General features: G+C 42.3%; 1 protein-coding gene and 1 long non-coding RNA gene across 3 annotated transcripts in view; one reads left to right on the plus strand and one right to left on the minus strand.

Moving 5' to 3' along the window:
• Nucleotides 1–1970: 1970 nt before the first annotated feature.
• On the plus strand, nt 1971–4133 carry LOC123445263. Its single transcript, XR_006631065.1, has 2 exons — nt 1971–2650; nt 3964–4133. It is a non-coding gene; the product is annotated as an uncharacterized LOC123445263 (long non-coding RNA).
• LOC123445261 (MADS-box transcription factor 51-like) overlaps nt 3373–16367 on the minus strand; it is a 29753-nt gene continuing 16758 nt past the window's right edge. Inside the window, exons 2-5 of one of the 2 annotated variants that reach the window (XM_045122228.1) lie at nt 5494–5575; nt 5084–5133; nt 4879–4975; nt 3373–3776 (exon numbers count right to left, since the gene is read on the minus strand). In XM_045122228.1, the coding sequence (XP_044978163.1) occupies nt 3708–3776; nt 4879–4975; nt 5084–5133; nt 5494–5575 (298 nt within the window). In that variant the 3' untranslated portion in view covers nt 3373–3707. Of the gene's footprint in view, nt 3777–4842; nt 4976–5083; nt 5134–5493; nt 5576–16367 lie in introns of both variants that reach the window. The other variant, XM_045122227.1, reaches the window with a different exon arrangement.

Raw genomic sequence — 16367 nt, forward strand, 5'->3', positions numbered from 1 at the left:
AAGAATGAGAATCCAAATGTGTCGTTTCAAACCGGATGAAAGCACACGGCTAAATAGGTACTGTTATTTTAGACGGGATGAGAGGGCACGGCTAAACAAGTACTCCCTCCGTCTCGGTGCATTAGCCATTGTACGGAAATTAAATAATCTTAAAACACTAAAGCATAATACAAGTAATATTAGTTGCATGCATATTAATTAGACTCCATCTATTAATTGAAGGATCAAGCATGTAATTTATTCGGCATGCTTTTTGAATTTGAAGAGCTCCCCTAATTAATAGCACGTTTTCAGTTGAGAAAGGAATAGTGCGATTGGCTTTCCCTATAATTCAATTTCTTCTTCTATTCAATCCATGCATGTCTAAGTTACAATGCACCTTTTAAGATGCCTAATGCACCGAGACGGAGGGAGTACTGTCATTTCTTTGGTTCAACTACCCCAAAGCGACGGTTGTTTTAGGGATAGGGAAAACTGTTTGATATGCTCTAAACAAGTACCCCCTTCGTTCCTAAATATAATTTTTTTTCTAGAGATTTCATTATTAAACTACATACGGATGTATATAGACATATTTTAGAGCGTGAATTCATTCATTTTGATTCGCGTATAGTCTCCTATTAAAATGTCAAAAAAACTTATATTTAGGGAGTAACATATTTGCTTTGCTGCATGATGTAAAAGTTGAATTAGATTCCACTGATTTGTGGGCCCACGCAGAAAATGGAGCGCATTATTAGCCAGCCTTGCCTCGCGTGGCAACCACGACGTTCGCTCCCACTAGTACGATGGGACGCAGGGTCCTTGCTCTGACGAGGGACGTCCCTTCCTGTCCCCGATTCTGGGCGATGGATGCCATGCCTCCAGCCACAGGCCCGCAAGCTGCAAACGCGACGAACCGGCACACGAGACATGGCGGGGACGATTTCACTGTTTTGATCTTTTTACTTAGCCCGATTATCCTGATCATGTCTAATTGTTTTTCCTACCGTCATCCGCTGTGACGGTAGGCATACACATCCTATCGTCATAGATAATGATGATAGGGTTGTTTGACTCCGTTGATCTAAAATAATCATTTGCATTGATCCGTTCCATATCATTACTGTCTGTGATGATAGTGCATGAATGCCTACCGTCGTAGCTATTGACGGTAGAAAAAGAATCAAATCCGAAAATATTTCATAAACAAGGTCAGATCGGATTAAATATGCCAAAAAATCAAAACCGTGAATTTGTCCCGGGACGCGGGCGGTGACTCATCGTACTACTCCGCCGGCCAATGCTGCGTCGACACGACGACGCGGACCCGTAGTCGGAGGTGCCGACATGGTACCCCACTCCGACTCCGGCACTCCTAGCTTAGCTCCCAAAGTAATACTAGTACTGGTACAGTGTAATATGCGGCGCACCATCGCGTGCCTCCGGGCGTCGCCGGCTCAGTGGCAAGGAAAATAAATTTCCCGTCCTCGTCCCCGTTTCCGCTTTGCTCTCTCGTCCTCCCATTTTCTGCTCTCTTCACCCCCCATACGTTCATGTCTTAGCCTCGATTTTTCTTTTTATTTGGAGACCGAGATTGTGTTCTTGCATCGCTGCCACCATTGGCCCGTCGACTTGCCGGCCTCTCCAGACGCAGCAAAACTAGGCTGCCGCATCAGCCATCAGGTTGTACGTAGGCCGACTCAGCTAGATGCAGTGCAGCAAAATTAGGCTGCCGCGCGCATCAGCCGTCGGCATCAGGGGTCGCTGCTACAATCAAGGTCGCTGCTTTCCTCCCGTTACGGATTCGTTCTTTGCTTTCCTTCGTTCGAGGCTCATTTGTCCGACAGCTTCCGTCAACTTGCCAAGATTCGTGCGGTTCTCCCTTTGCACATTGAATACCTGTCCAGTCCAACTGGTGGCTGCGTGGTTTGCTTGACCCCGGGCACGGCCCAAGGGGCGCCCGCCCGCCGCCTTCGCCCTCCAAAGCGGGCAGAGATAGTTGCTCTTTCCTTCCTTTTTTGGTGAAAACAGTGTCAGCGTGTGACATGCCCGATATGTCCCTGCCACTGGCCGGTCGAAACTTATTACTGCCCGGCCCGCTGCTTTGCCTGTTCTCTCTCCCTTCCATTTGCTTCTTCTTCAGTTCTTGTGGAGTTTCTCCTCTCCTGCCTGCCCTACGGCCTCTGCAAGCAAGACGCGCATGCAGAGGTTCACGGCGCGCGTCGTAGGCCCTATGCATGGGTCAATGCGCGTGCTCGAGCTCCAGTTCTTTGCTGCTTTCTTTCATGTTGCTGCTCATCTCATTTCCTTGCTGGTTTCATGGTATGGTATGGTATGGTATGGCATGCACGAGCACGACAGGAGTGGAGTGGGGGTTTAGTTTCCATCACAGCGGCCTGAGACGAGGGGTTTCGTCCACACAACTCAACCTTTTCTTTTCGCGCACATCGATGCGATGCTGGATTTGTTATACAACACAGATTATACTATGTTTGTGATGTTTCCGTGCAAGGCGGGATCGGATCGACCGGCCAATCGATCTACATGATCGGTGGTGAGGTCGTCGTCGGGCGCACGGATGGGTGTGCCGCCATTGCCGGGGCCGGAAGTCACCGGCACTGGCTAGCCGGAGGCCGCATTGGCGGCTGGCCGTTCATCTGCATGTCAGGTGCGTTTGCTCGCTCGTATTGTATTGCATTCCATTCTCTGATGCTAACGCGGCCAACCTGTACACTTCGAAAGGTTTTCTTACTCAATTGGTTTTACAAGTTGATTAATGCACATCTACCAAAAAAATGAAATGTTGTTAAAAATTGTTCATCTGGTGAAAAAAAGAATTGCAGTGCTTGTTTTCACAGCTTAGGATGAGTAAAATTCTGCGGAAGTCCCCATGTCAGATCGATGGTACTCGCTGTCGGCTAAGATTTAACTAATTCTCCGTGGATTGATCCAGAGTTACAAAACCCATGAAATAAATTGCCAGATCTATGCACTATACAGTTTTCTTCGGGATTAAAGCTGAAACTCAACTCTTTTTCTTCCCTTAACGCACTTGATTAACATGTGCATCGAGATTCAGCAAACACTAACATCAAGAAGCCCAGCCCAAAGCCCACATCTGCTGGATCCAAGGAGAAAAGAATAAAAGAGTCTGCAAATTTTGAAGCAGCAAATGCAAGACATAGTAGGGCCACATCTCATCATCCAGCAAGCAAGCCCAGTACTTTTTTTATTTTTTGATAGATTTCAATTTTTTTTTTTTTGCGGGTGAAATTCCAAGGCTAATATGGGATCACGAACCAGCCTTCACTTACTGAGCACTGAGCAGTCCTTTTGCTTAATGCAGACATGAATATGATCCTCACCAACTTAAAAGAGGAAACATCTGCATTAGGTTATAAAGTGTATCCGCATAAACTGATTTCCCGTTCAGTTGAAATTTTATTTTTATGAGGGAGACCATTCGGTTCCATACGGCAGGACTAGTGAAGGATGACAATAGATTGATAGGTTCACATACAGTCTGAACAAGGCACAAGGTAAAACAACATATTATTGAATTATTAGTATCAACCCACCACCCTTTTATTGAATTTGCCCTTACTGCCATACGCCTTACAAGCAGCAGCCCTGACAACTCTTTCATGCCCAGTAACTGGGGAAGAGTGTTGCATCAGCAACAGAGCTTTGCTTGTACCAAATGTAGACACAGCACATGACTGCTCTCAACTCCTTCCTCGCTTGGAGTTCTCGCCACTCCTAGTGCTTGCACCGCTATTTTGTTGCGCCAACATCTGCACTCCGGCAAACAAGAAAGCAAAGCATGTAAATAATCTTTGTACATGGATTCAGAGGATCTATTCTGATGCCTCCATTTTGTCTTGTTTTTAATCTATGCACTAAATTGCCTTGAAAATAGCCTTTGCATTGATTTAACATTCCGACCAGGTTCTGTTTCAAAACTTAATTTCCTATTTGCAGGTAACTGACAGGATCTATTCCGATGTCCCCATTGTCTGTCATTTCGGGCAGCCTGCAAAACGAACCGGCTTACTAATGCTATGGAATAACCTGATTCTAGTATAGCCAGAAGATATGTAGGCATCTGCTATTTTGACATCACAGGAATGCTCATAACTGATTTAGGCCTACCAAACAAATCTTCCTCACAAGGATTTTATTATTTTTGGCACGAGGTCAGATTTCTTTATTCATACGTGTGTCTGTTGCTTGGATCATATCCACAAGTACAGTTCTACTCAGTCAATGGCTGTAGCACCATAGCACACAAACCTTTATGCCCTGTTTGGAATGGATACACCGATTTGAACTAAATGCCGATGCCATACGTCGATTCCAAACAGGTCCTTACGCTGTATTTAGAAAAACTACTACTCCCTCCGATCCAAAATAAGGGTCGTTTGAACTGAGACCACAACACTTAGTTTGGGTCCATCGAAGTAGCAGTTAACTCCTTGTGAGTTACGATGAAACTATCAAAGGCAGTCACATCCATAGTAAAGTATCCAGTGAGCTTATTTTGCTCTACCTATCATTTACCAACACATAGGATCTAATATAGCACACACATTCAGCCCAATATCTCAATATGTTAGTACTTTATTGGACTTTTCTATAGTAGAATTTATACTAAAAATGGAAACTACGTACCGTACATCAGTAGATAATAACGATCTATATTCAGTAGGAATTAATTATGTCTATTTAGGGCATCAAGAGCAAGACTGTAGAAATCAAGCTGTGAGCTGTTGAATTAGTGAAATAGCTGAAAACAGAGTCATTTTTCTGATGGAGCAAGGGTCCAAAAGGAAACAGAGACTTGATGCATTGGTACAAAACCTGATTACAGGTGTCAGTAGAGCCATTGAAGTGCACCTTCTTGGATTTTGTATCCCTCAAAGCATCTGTCAGCAATTTCTCCAGTTTCTCTAGCTTATTAGCATCTGAGTCATCAGCATTGTTTTGAATAGACCTGCAGGATTGCACATAATCAGTTTAGGGAAAACACAGTAAATAACATACTACTCCCTCCGTAGGTACGGAGGGAGTAGAAGAGATTATAAAAGGTCTCAAGAGCTACCAGGAGGCGATCTCTTTAAGTGTTGACTGTATGTTTGAAGGATCACCATCCTGGTTCCAAACCAAAATATTGTCAGAGATATGTAAGTATATAAATAATCATTTAATTTACATAATGGTGTAATTACAATATAGTCTTAGGTTATAGAATATATATGGCTTATTTGGATAAACTAGTAGATACAAAAAAATATATATTTGTATTCATCTTGCCGGTCCTTGATTACAATCACTTCATCATAGGCGACATAATCCTTGATCACAAACACTTGATCATGCACGTCATATTTCCATGGCAACTTCAGAAATATAGACTGATTCAATCCACAGTATGATGCTTGGCAGTTATATATTCCACACCTAAACAAGCTCTAAGATATGCAATAATCAAAGCTATATAGATTATTTTACATTGTTGCTACTTGCATCGCCTCCATTCACGTTCGTTCCAGCCCCCGCAAATCTCTGATAGCGATCATATGTGCCTTCTATGCTGAAAAAAATGTACAACATTACCGCTTGGAAAATCACTGTACTAAAGCTGTAAGACTCTGACAGGCGATTTGAAACAAAAAGCTAAGTACTGGGGAGACACACTGTAAAATAGAATTCATCTCTTTTTCTTTTATAATTTGGTGAAGACTGCATATAGGTCTTCCAAATTTGGTGAAGACCTGCATGTAAGGCTATGACAGGCAATTCAAAAAAAATCTAAGTACTGAGGAGAAACAGTAAAATATAATTCATCTATTTCTCGCTTATAATTTGGTGAACACTGCATATAGGTCTTTCAAACAAAAATTTGGTGAAGACCTGCATGTAAGACTCACAGGCGATTTAAGAAAAATGGAGTACTCAGGAGAAACAGTAGCATAGAATTCATCTCTTTCTCTTTTATAATTTGCTGAAGACCGCATTTAGGTCTTTCAAACAAAAATCTGGTGAAGAGCTGCATGTAAGACTCTTACAGGCAATTTCAAACAAAAATTCAAGGTACCGAGGAGAAACGGTAAAATAGAATTCATCTCTTTCTCTTTTATAATTTGATGAAGCCCTTCATATAGGTTCTTCATATCTCAACCTGTGCAAATAATAGCTACAGCCTACATAGTGTTAATTCGGAAACTTTTGTATCACTTTTCTTTCATAAAAGCCCCCTCCTTGAGCCCGAGTAAAACTGATCATGGACAGCCTGGCCCGACCCAAAAAAACTAGGCCGGGCCAGTCAGGCTTGCATTTTGGGCCGGGTTTGGGCTTCATTTTACCACCCAAAAGAGTATTCAGGCCAGGCTCGGGCATCCAATTTTCTGATTTTCAAGTCGGGCTTGCACGCGTGTAGGCTAAAGAGTAGGCTAAAGAATAGTATCCAGGCAGGGCTTTCGGGCTTCAAGCAGCATTTCGGGCCGGGCTGAGGTTTGTAGTTTAAGGGTCAGGCTTGGGGCCAAGCTAAAGTTTGTAGTTTAAGGATCGGGGTTTTGCAAGCCCGGCACAGCCCGGCCTATGATCAGGTTTAGGCCTGAGGGCTCTTTGCCTCCCCCAAGACATTTTCTCCTCGGGGTTCTCCATGTCTTCTCCCAAGAGTTTGGGCCTTTGGGGAAGGTGTTTGCCTAGAGTACAATACCCAACCTGTACATGCCCCCGTCAACTAAAGCTTCCATCGAATTTGTAGCTACTAGCTAGGAACCATTATATGGATAGATTAGTAAGGATGTTCATAAATACCTTGTAATTATGTAGGTTAGAACATATATAAGAGGAGCAATTACACCACATATACATTCCTTTCGAACAATATTATTGTCTCCCTTTTAGTCTTTACAACGTGTCATCTTCACAAGCCCTTGCTCGATGTTTTTCTTTCGTTCCATAAAATTTCCATCATTCTTGGAGAAGGGCTAGCACAACTAGAAGAAAATAGGACCCTCAATGAGACCGACATCTTAGCCACGTAAGAGTTGGTGGATTTGGTGAGGTTGACTTTAAGATAGTCAAGGTGTTTTTCTTAGCCACCTAAGAAAAGTCACTTTGCCAAACAGAAGCATAATCGATAATATAGGGCATCAAGCATTCCCTCGTACAACTATCGAAGTTGTGACACACATAGGTTATCGATCTACCCACTCCATTCATCGTGGGTGCAATGTGGTGAGCTCAAGATGGTGATAGGCAATTCAAGCAAAAGGGAGGCATCTATCCTCCACATAGTAGGAGAGATTTCTATTCTCAAAGGCGGATCGGGTACCAACCTTAGCTTAAATCTCCAGGAAAGGCCCTACACAATTCATGAAATAGGCCTACATGATGAGCATTATCTTTTGCAATGGATGGTACAACTTCAAGATGCATCCCATCAAATATATAGTTGAATATGTTGATATCCTCAATATTCCTGCTTCGGTCTGACGCACAACAAATATGCAATCAAACATAAACACATCTACATCACCATAATGACTCTATACTTATTGGGCACCTTGTTCACAAGGGATGCTAGGTCATGCACACGAACATCGTGTGGTGCACCTTGAGGATTTGAGCAACCACCATGTTTGCAACTCTCAAACGAAGGTGACTATCCATAAAAGATCCTTGGCAAAGTAATATGTAAGTCATTAGCTTGTCCCAGAGAAACTTCTCACCTTATAACAAGTAGAGACTGGAGAAGTCTCCTGGTATACCCCAAAAGGAGCCATAGAGGAGTAAGCTGTGTGAGTGGTGATTCCACGCTTCAAAGCTCACTAGTGACATTAAATAAATCTTGAAGCAACCATCAAGTTATATGAGTTCCTATACATGCAAGAAAGCATATCGGAAGGGGCTAAGCGAACTTGTGATAGCAATTGCATTAGAGTATATCTTAGATAAAACCACCATCAAGAGTTGATCTAAAGAAATGTTCCATCGAGATACTTCCAAAGAATCCTTGGAGGTAAGAAACCATGGGAAGTACCTCAACACTCGTCATACCGTTGAAGATCCTCCAAGAGGAAGCCTCTCGAAGGATCATCCTATAAACTATTAATGCAATTGAAAGATTTGGAGAAGAGTTGAAGAAATGGGAAGCCACCAAGTTGAGTTTCCCCAAAGTTTATTCGCATGCCACAATAGTTTCTCTATGTCGTGAGCTCGATGTTGAGTAATCTCCCCTTTCTTTCTCTTATTGGTACCTCATGTGTTCGACAATCCCTCGAAATGATCTAAAAGGATTCGCCTTTTATAAATGTCTGCATGTCTTGTGTTGACAATGAACATGGAAGCCTCCCTAGGTTTTGAGCCTCGCCTTAAGATGAATCACTTTGCACCCCCAAAGCCTGAGTAGGACCACTTCAAAGGTGTAAAAGGGTTGGTGCAAGAGCTTGTCCTTGGATGTGTACACTCCACGACACAAGACAATTGTTGTATACCACTGCATTAGAGGTGCTTAACTCATGAGGTTGCTCTGTTTCACTTGTTTGTGAATCCTGGAAGAATGTGAGCCTTAAGAAAAACAAACAGGCGTGGAGGCACTTTAGACACTTGAGGAAGGATTCATCAGTGTATTACCCTATGAGGTAAGCATCATTGCCTTCTTTGTTAGTGAAGCATCCTATCAAGCCATAGTCTTTGAGAACACCCCAAGAGGGCCCGTAAAGGGACAAGCTATGTGACTAATTCCACACTTAAGAGGTCACTAGTGACATTGAATTAATGTTCAAACAACCATCAAGTTATGCGTAGTTCCTATGCATGATACACTTCCTTAATCATATTGGAGAAGGCGGGTGAACTCCTGGAAATAACTGCATTGGAGTATGTTTTGGACCAAACCACCATCAAGGGTTGAATCAGAGAAACGTTTGATTTGAAACACTTCTAAGATTGGTAGCTGGTACTAAGCCATTGTAAGTATTTCGCTAACCATCATGAAGTTGAAGATCCTCTAAGGGGAAGCCTCTCGAAGGATCATCATTGAAACTACTGATGTTATTGAAAGATTAGGAGAAAACTTGAAGAAATGGGAAGCAACCAACTTAAGTTTGCTGAAAAGTTTATGAGCATGCCACAATATCCTCCCTAGACCGTGAGATTGTTTCCATCTAAAATACAGGGTGACCTCCCCTTTGTGTCTCTTGTTGGTACCTCTAGAAAAGCTCTTGAAATGAGCTGATGATTCTCCTTTATCCAGCATTCGCATTAGGATCCAACATAAACCTTCAACCATGGGTTACGATTATTAAAACACAAATGAAGCATGGGAACGACCTTTGAACTTAGAAGATAGTCTTGATCTATAACTCTTCCCTTTGACCTTTTATAACGCATACCACAATCAATTTTATCTTCTACCTAGATGAGTAATATACTAAGCGAGTATGAATAACATACCATTCTGGAAAAACCGAGCACATGCCTTACATAATCTCAAATGCAAGGGGGGGCTATGTGATTTGAGAAGTCTCGATTCCCATATGACCATACCATGTCTGAATGGACAAGAGCTACGACGACTTTAAAAACATTTGGACCCTTCGACTGCTTGCTAGATGGCAACAAGAGGTGCCTCTTTGGAACCTTTTTAAGTCGTGATTGTGAGGAGCGCTTGTACGAAAGTGGTGATGTATGAATGGGCCTTGTTCTATGAAGAGATCCCATGTAACGGGCATGACGGTGGTCCAATTATTTTACAACTGGCCACCATTGATGTTAGTAGACTGTCTTTGCGACATATCCATCACTATAAGAGTGTTATGGCTGATAAATCGGAGGGATTCTTAATGTGACCACTTGCCCCCCCTCCCCACCCCCCCCCCCCCCCCCCCGCGAATGAAATGGCGCAATTTCCATGCTCTTTATTCCATACGCAGAGGTGAACAACAAAATGCAAGTGCCTTTTGACCCTCTTGACATGAATTTTAGAAGCCTTTGGCTCAGAGACGCCTCACAATACAAATGTTAAAATCCTCCTTCAGTGACACATATCAAGAGTGACATGGAGGTGCATCACCGATGTCAAGGCCAATAATGGGAAATGGGATGTATTTAGGCTTCTCATGCCATACTTGGGTTGGCACCTCATGTCATTTAGGCACACAAAGGTACTAATGCTCTATTGGTTTCTAGCATTGCACAACCTTCAGGCTTCACAACATGGGCCAACCAGATAAATGTGATTCCCATAACTAAGTATGAGATACAGATTCATCATGTTTACATCCAGGATTAGGATCTCCATGTTTTCCCGTAGGAGGGGCTTACTGGTGGCAGACCAATCCTTGTCGCTCTTCATTCGTGACCCCACCAGAGGTCTCTAGCATGCTTTTCTGCAGTTGGACATATGAAAGAGAAAATGGACACCGATTTTTTTCCCCTAAAAGATAAATGCTAGCACACGAGAAAATACACTAAAAGTGCATCTAAATTAGCTAGTGACTTTTTGTGATTAATGGCGAGACAACCAAAGGGACTAATTATTTCACGCATTCTATTTCCGTGGACTTGGAGGAGGCGCACACCAATAAGTTGTCCTCAATTGCACTGGTGCACTTCTATCTAGACAGGGTCAGCACCTGGTCCAGCACTACATGGGCCATGGGCCACTCAATCAACACTCCCCCTCAAGGGGGGTGATACATATCTATCATTCTCATCCTGCCACACACCAAATTGCATTTTTTAGTTCCCTATCCTTTTGTTAAGGCGGTTTGCAATCTATACCTTGAAATCACATGCTTGATCTTAATGATCCCAACACCTAGCTTTTCTTTGATGAAGAATCTGTCTATTTCCACGTGCTTAGTTCTATCATGTTGCTCTGGATTGTTTGCTATATTGATTACTGATTTATTCTCACACCACACATTCACACAACTAGTCTTTTTTATCTTCAGTTCTTCTAACAAAATTCTGGGTCCACAACATCTCGTTTAACCCTTGAGACATAGCTTTATATTTGACATCGATAGTCGACCAGGACACAACAACATGGTTCTTACTTTTCCATGACACTAAGTTCCCACCAACAAGGACACATAATCCCGAGGCTGATCTACAATCATCTATGCAACTTGCCCAATCTGCATCATAGTACTCATCCACCACGAGATTCCTAATACTCTCAAATAACAGTCCCTTTCAAGTACCTCAGAATCATGTGCACTGCTTCAAGATGATCACTCATAGGTTCATGCATGTATCTGCTTACCACACTTATTGCTAAGGCAATGCTAGGCGTGTATGCCATAAGTACAACAAGCTCTTAATCAATCTTTGACACCTCCTTATCCATTGGCTATCCTGACTGAGTTGAAACTTTGTGGTTTTGATTAATTGGGGTTCATGCAGCCAGACATCCTAGCATCCCGACATTGCTTAGGACATCTAAAGTATACTTCCTCTGCGATAGCGCTATCTCCTTGACACACCTAGACACCTCTATGCCCAGGAAGTATTTGAATCAACCAAGATCTTTAACTTCAAAGGCCTTAGCTAAATACTCTTTTTGCCTCGCTATTTCTTATTTTCATCGCATGTGATAATAATATCATCCACGTATACAACAAGTATAGTGATTTTCCCTTTTGATGCATGTAGAAGAGTGTATGACTAGGAAGTAATTGGTATGGATAATGTCCGCTTCAAATCCGCATCCACGCCCAATTGTATGGATATGGTATGCACTTGCATGAACTCAGCGGATATGGATGCGAATACAGATTATGGTAAACTGGATAACCGATGGATATGGTATCGATAATATCTGACGAATGTGGATTATCCAGTATTTTTAAGGATTATCCAAGGTTATCAAATAGGATTATCCAATAAATTTAGCCCAATCGACAAGCAAAAATAGCTAATTAAACTAATTAGAATCACCTTATATAAATAGAGTATAACCCTAACCCTAGCAACATCATAGCAAGACTGATAAGTATTGGTACTCTATGTGTGATGCTATCATTTTGACTCCTATCATCACTTTATCCATATTGCTTTGTCGTATTTGCGTGATTTATGACTGTAGGTGCTTGGCCCACTCTCTAGTGTTATATGGTTGGGTAAAAACCATGTTAATATTGTTTGCATAGTAGAAACAAAAGCATGTCTCTTCGCACATATAATCCCATATTTATTTGTCCATTTGTCCGTTTTGGGTCCAAGTATGCTTCGCTTCAAGTCCGAATCCATAGTCTGATATAATCCGAATTTGAATCCGCATCCGGTCATTATCCACTCCGGTTTGAATCCGACAAAAATATGGTAAAGGATATGGGAAAATTGCTATCTGATCTGATATGTTTACATCCCTATGTATGATCACCATTTCTCTGCTCATTCCCAATATTACATACAACATGTTTGAACCTGTCGAACCATGCTCTAGAAGACTATTTGAGACTATAAGGAGCTTTCTTTAACCTGCATACCTTGCGAGCAGTCTCCAAAGTAGAGAACCCAGGTGGGATCCATGTAGACCTCCTCCTGCAGGTCCCCATGCAAGAAAGCATTATTCACATCAAGTTGATGTATAGACCACAAAAAATATCAGAATCCTCACGGTGTTCATCTTTGCTAATGGGGCAAAGGTCTCATCATAGTCAATGTAGTAAGTCTGGCTGAACCCCCTCGTCACAAGCTTGCTTTGTACCTTCCAATCTTCCCTTTTGCGTTCTATTTTATAGTGTATACCCACTTGCATCTGACTTCCTTCTTTCCCATTGGAAGAGGTGTTAGTACCCATGTCTTGTTCTTACAAAATGCCTCCAACTCTATCATAGTTGCTCGCCACTTTGGATCCACTTTTGTTGCCTTCCAATCAGTTGGAAGAGGCACCAACTGAAGAGAAGCAACAAATGCTTTGTAGGCTGGAAATAATATGCTTTATAGGAGACATTCTTTCCAATATAAATGGCATCAAACCCAAACCATTCTTGTGGTAACCCTGCTATTGCTTGAGTACATTTGCACAAAGGAACTAGTAAATCAATTGACCCATGTTCAGCCTGATCCCCATAAAAGGAGATTGAAATCTCATCGTTCTACCTTGTTGTTCCGTCTACGGTTGATCCAGTAGCCCCCGTGATGTGCAACACCATCACCTTGCCTTTATGAATACACCTTTAGGTGTGCCTGATCTAATTGATTCCCTGATGTGCAACACCATCACCTCGCTTCCATGAAAGCACCGCCTGCCTACCCCATCAGTCACAACTGGCCTTCACTCGATGGTGTTATCTATTGCTGAGATAGTTGCTCACTTCGTTGTACTGAAAATATCGCCCTCGGTTGGTTGCTACAACGCTGAATCAGTACCACCGACTATCACCTTCCTTCCCCTCTTGACTTATCACATGAAGCTGGGTATGGTTAAGACTAGCAAAAATAAGCCACTAAGATCAGTTCTCTCACCAGAAAATAGTTTGGATTCCTTGAAGGTGACATTCATGATCTAAAAGGTCCTCCATTCATAAGGAAACCAACACTTGTAGCTTCACTACCCATAAGAATACCCAATGAAGATACACTTGACGGCCCGTGGATCCAATTTGCGCACATGTGGTATGTGATCCCTGGCAAAGCAGACACAAGCAAACAACTTGCGAGAAACCATAAAATCATTCTTTCTCACAAGGTGACATCATACCTAGTACTCCCAATGATGCCCGATTGATTGGGTATGTCGTGATCATCACAACATCAGTCCAGAAGAATTCTGACACATTCAAAGTGAACATTAGTGATCGAAAACCTCAAGAATATGTCAAATCGTTCTTTTTGCCACTCCATTTTGAATGTCTACACATGAGGTTTAATGCAAAATTCCTTCCTCTGATAAGAAAACACCAAACACTTTGTTCACATACTCAGTGTCATTATCTATTCTTATCACTTGTAGCTGAACATTGAAGTGATTTTTCACATAGGCATACAAATTCTTGAAGGATTGGAGAGTTTCGTCTTTGTTACGTATCAAATAGACACATGCCATACATGAGTCACAGTCAATACAAGTCACATAATACTTTACACCACTAACTGACACCATAGGACTTGTCCACACATCCGAGTGAACAAGCATGCATGGGGATATACTTCCAAGTCCCTTTTACATAAGACGTCCTCGTGTATTTTTTAAACTCGGGCGCATATTTTAGCTTGTTCTTATCTACTCAATTCATTACATCAGGAAACAACTTTTACATTTTATCAAATGATACATTCCCCATTCTGTAGTGGTGGTTTATGATCGAGACTCTTTCTTCCACAATTGTCGCAACATCAAGCTACCCATTTGACCAAGCCTCTCACGGTCCATGTACCAGTCTCCTACGCCTTATTCCAATCCCAATCCTCCTTCTAGTCGACATGTTCTAAAGCAAGCACATTAGTCTTTTAGTTGATTAGAGTACTCGAAGACACAAGATTGACCGAGGAACCTGCCTTATGTAGGAATGAAGATACTTAATAGTAGGGGTACATTGAACTGCCCCAACACACTTAATAGGCTGATATGTCCCGTTAATTGTACATATGATGTTACTTGGAGAGGGCGTGTGTTGTTTATATGACTCAAATTCTCTGAAGTCACACGCAACATGTTGAGATGCACCACAGCCTAGTATCCACTCCACATCAGTTATGTAAGCAGCAATTGTGGCTTTTTTAGTGTTGCTCTCATTTGTACAGATAAAATGAGCCAAACTTGGAAGTCTAGTATCCTCTTAGCTATCGTGTTGTTCAATCACACATGTATCCTCTACTTCTTGCATCACTTCGCCTAGGGAAAAGGCAGCCAAACACACACATGCTTCCACATATTTGCTGCACATGAGGTAAACCAACGACCAACTCCTCTACCTCATGCAACTCACACCTGCCCGCAACATGTAACCTCTTCCAGTCATGGTCTCCTATCAACATTTCATCTCCTTTGTGCCTTCCTTCATCTATGCGTCACAACTCACACGAATATCCATCATCCGGCCACATTGAATCCATGATCCTGGTCTCCTTCACCAAGTCATTGAACATATCTAGGACCTCACCACCTCCCCTCTTCCTCCCAGACGGCCACACACAACAGCTAGCATTCCTCCTTGAATAGCCACAAGGAGCAGAAACACCTCCTGCAGCAGAAGCAACAACAACACATGCACCACCATCTCCTACTCTACACTCAAGGACATCAATAGCTGTCACTGCCTCCCGCCCTCTCCAATCAGCAACAACTCCTCATCGCCTCCAACAACACAACAACAACAACTTTTGCTCCTCTCCTAAGACACAACTGGGGAGCTCGGAACCAGCAACAGCAAGAATCAACAAGAGGAAATTAGGAAATCCTCACGACCAAGTTGTTGTTGTTGTGTCTCGTGCACAGTCCCGTCATAGCGTGCATTCCTTGCACACAACTCCTATGGACCCACCACCTCTATGTTAGACCCTGCCACCTCGCCAAAGCCAACACCACCGTCTTATGCTCAAGCCTTGCGCTCTGATACCATGTGGGATGTGAGGAGAGGTGAAGTCGTCACACGAGCTAGATTGCACTGGTGACTCTTCTATTCGTACATGGTCGAGTACATCCTTTAGATCGAGCACCTCTCTTGTATCGGTATGGGGCACCTGGGTCAACAATACATGGGCCATGGTACCCTTATTCAACAATTTCATATCATGTCACTATGCTAAGTGAAAAAAAATAGTGACCCCAAAATGTAGTTTGCTTAGGGCTCAATAGTTAGTAATATTCTAATATTTTAGTGGATCGAAGATTCCACATTGAATCCAAAGAGAACTATCCTATCTAAAGAGGCACTCACATTAGAACTACAAATGAACACATACAAAATCTTGAAGTAATCCCTCGTGTTTTTCGCTCTTATTATTTCACTTGAAGCACTTTCCTGGTACCTTTTGGCCAATCAGTCTAGACTACTGAACCTAGTGATTTGAGAGTTGTTGAGTGAACTTGTTGTTTCCTAGGTTTTTTTTTCGAACTACTTATAATACATAATTACTAGGCTCTACGAGATTCAGGGATATCTCTTTTAGGCCTGGTACCTCCGAGGTTTTCCTGTCTGGTATTTCTGAACTAGTAAGTTTTGTCCGGCCACTGCAGTTCCATTATAGCTCTAGAAGATTTGAAAGATGTTTATTCGGAACCTATGATCTATCACCTAGCCATTTTCCACCAAGCCATTTTTAGAGGATGATCTCTTACGTCAAATACTTATGAATAAGAGTTGTTTGGTATTTCTGACTGCCTCTTCCTTTATGGAAGCACCATGTTGTTTTGAATCTTT

The sequence above is a fragment of the Hordeum vulgare genome, chromosome 3H (assembly GCF_904849725.1).
Source record: "Hordeum vulgare subsp. vulgare chromosome 3H, MorexV3_pseudomolecules_assembly, whole genome shotgun sequence".
Classification (NCBI taxonomy): domain Eukaryota; kingdom Viridiplantae; phylum Streptophyta; class Magnoliopsida; order Poales; family Poaceae; genus Hordeum; species Hordeum vulgare.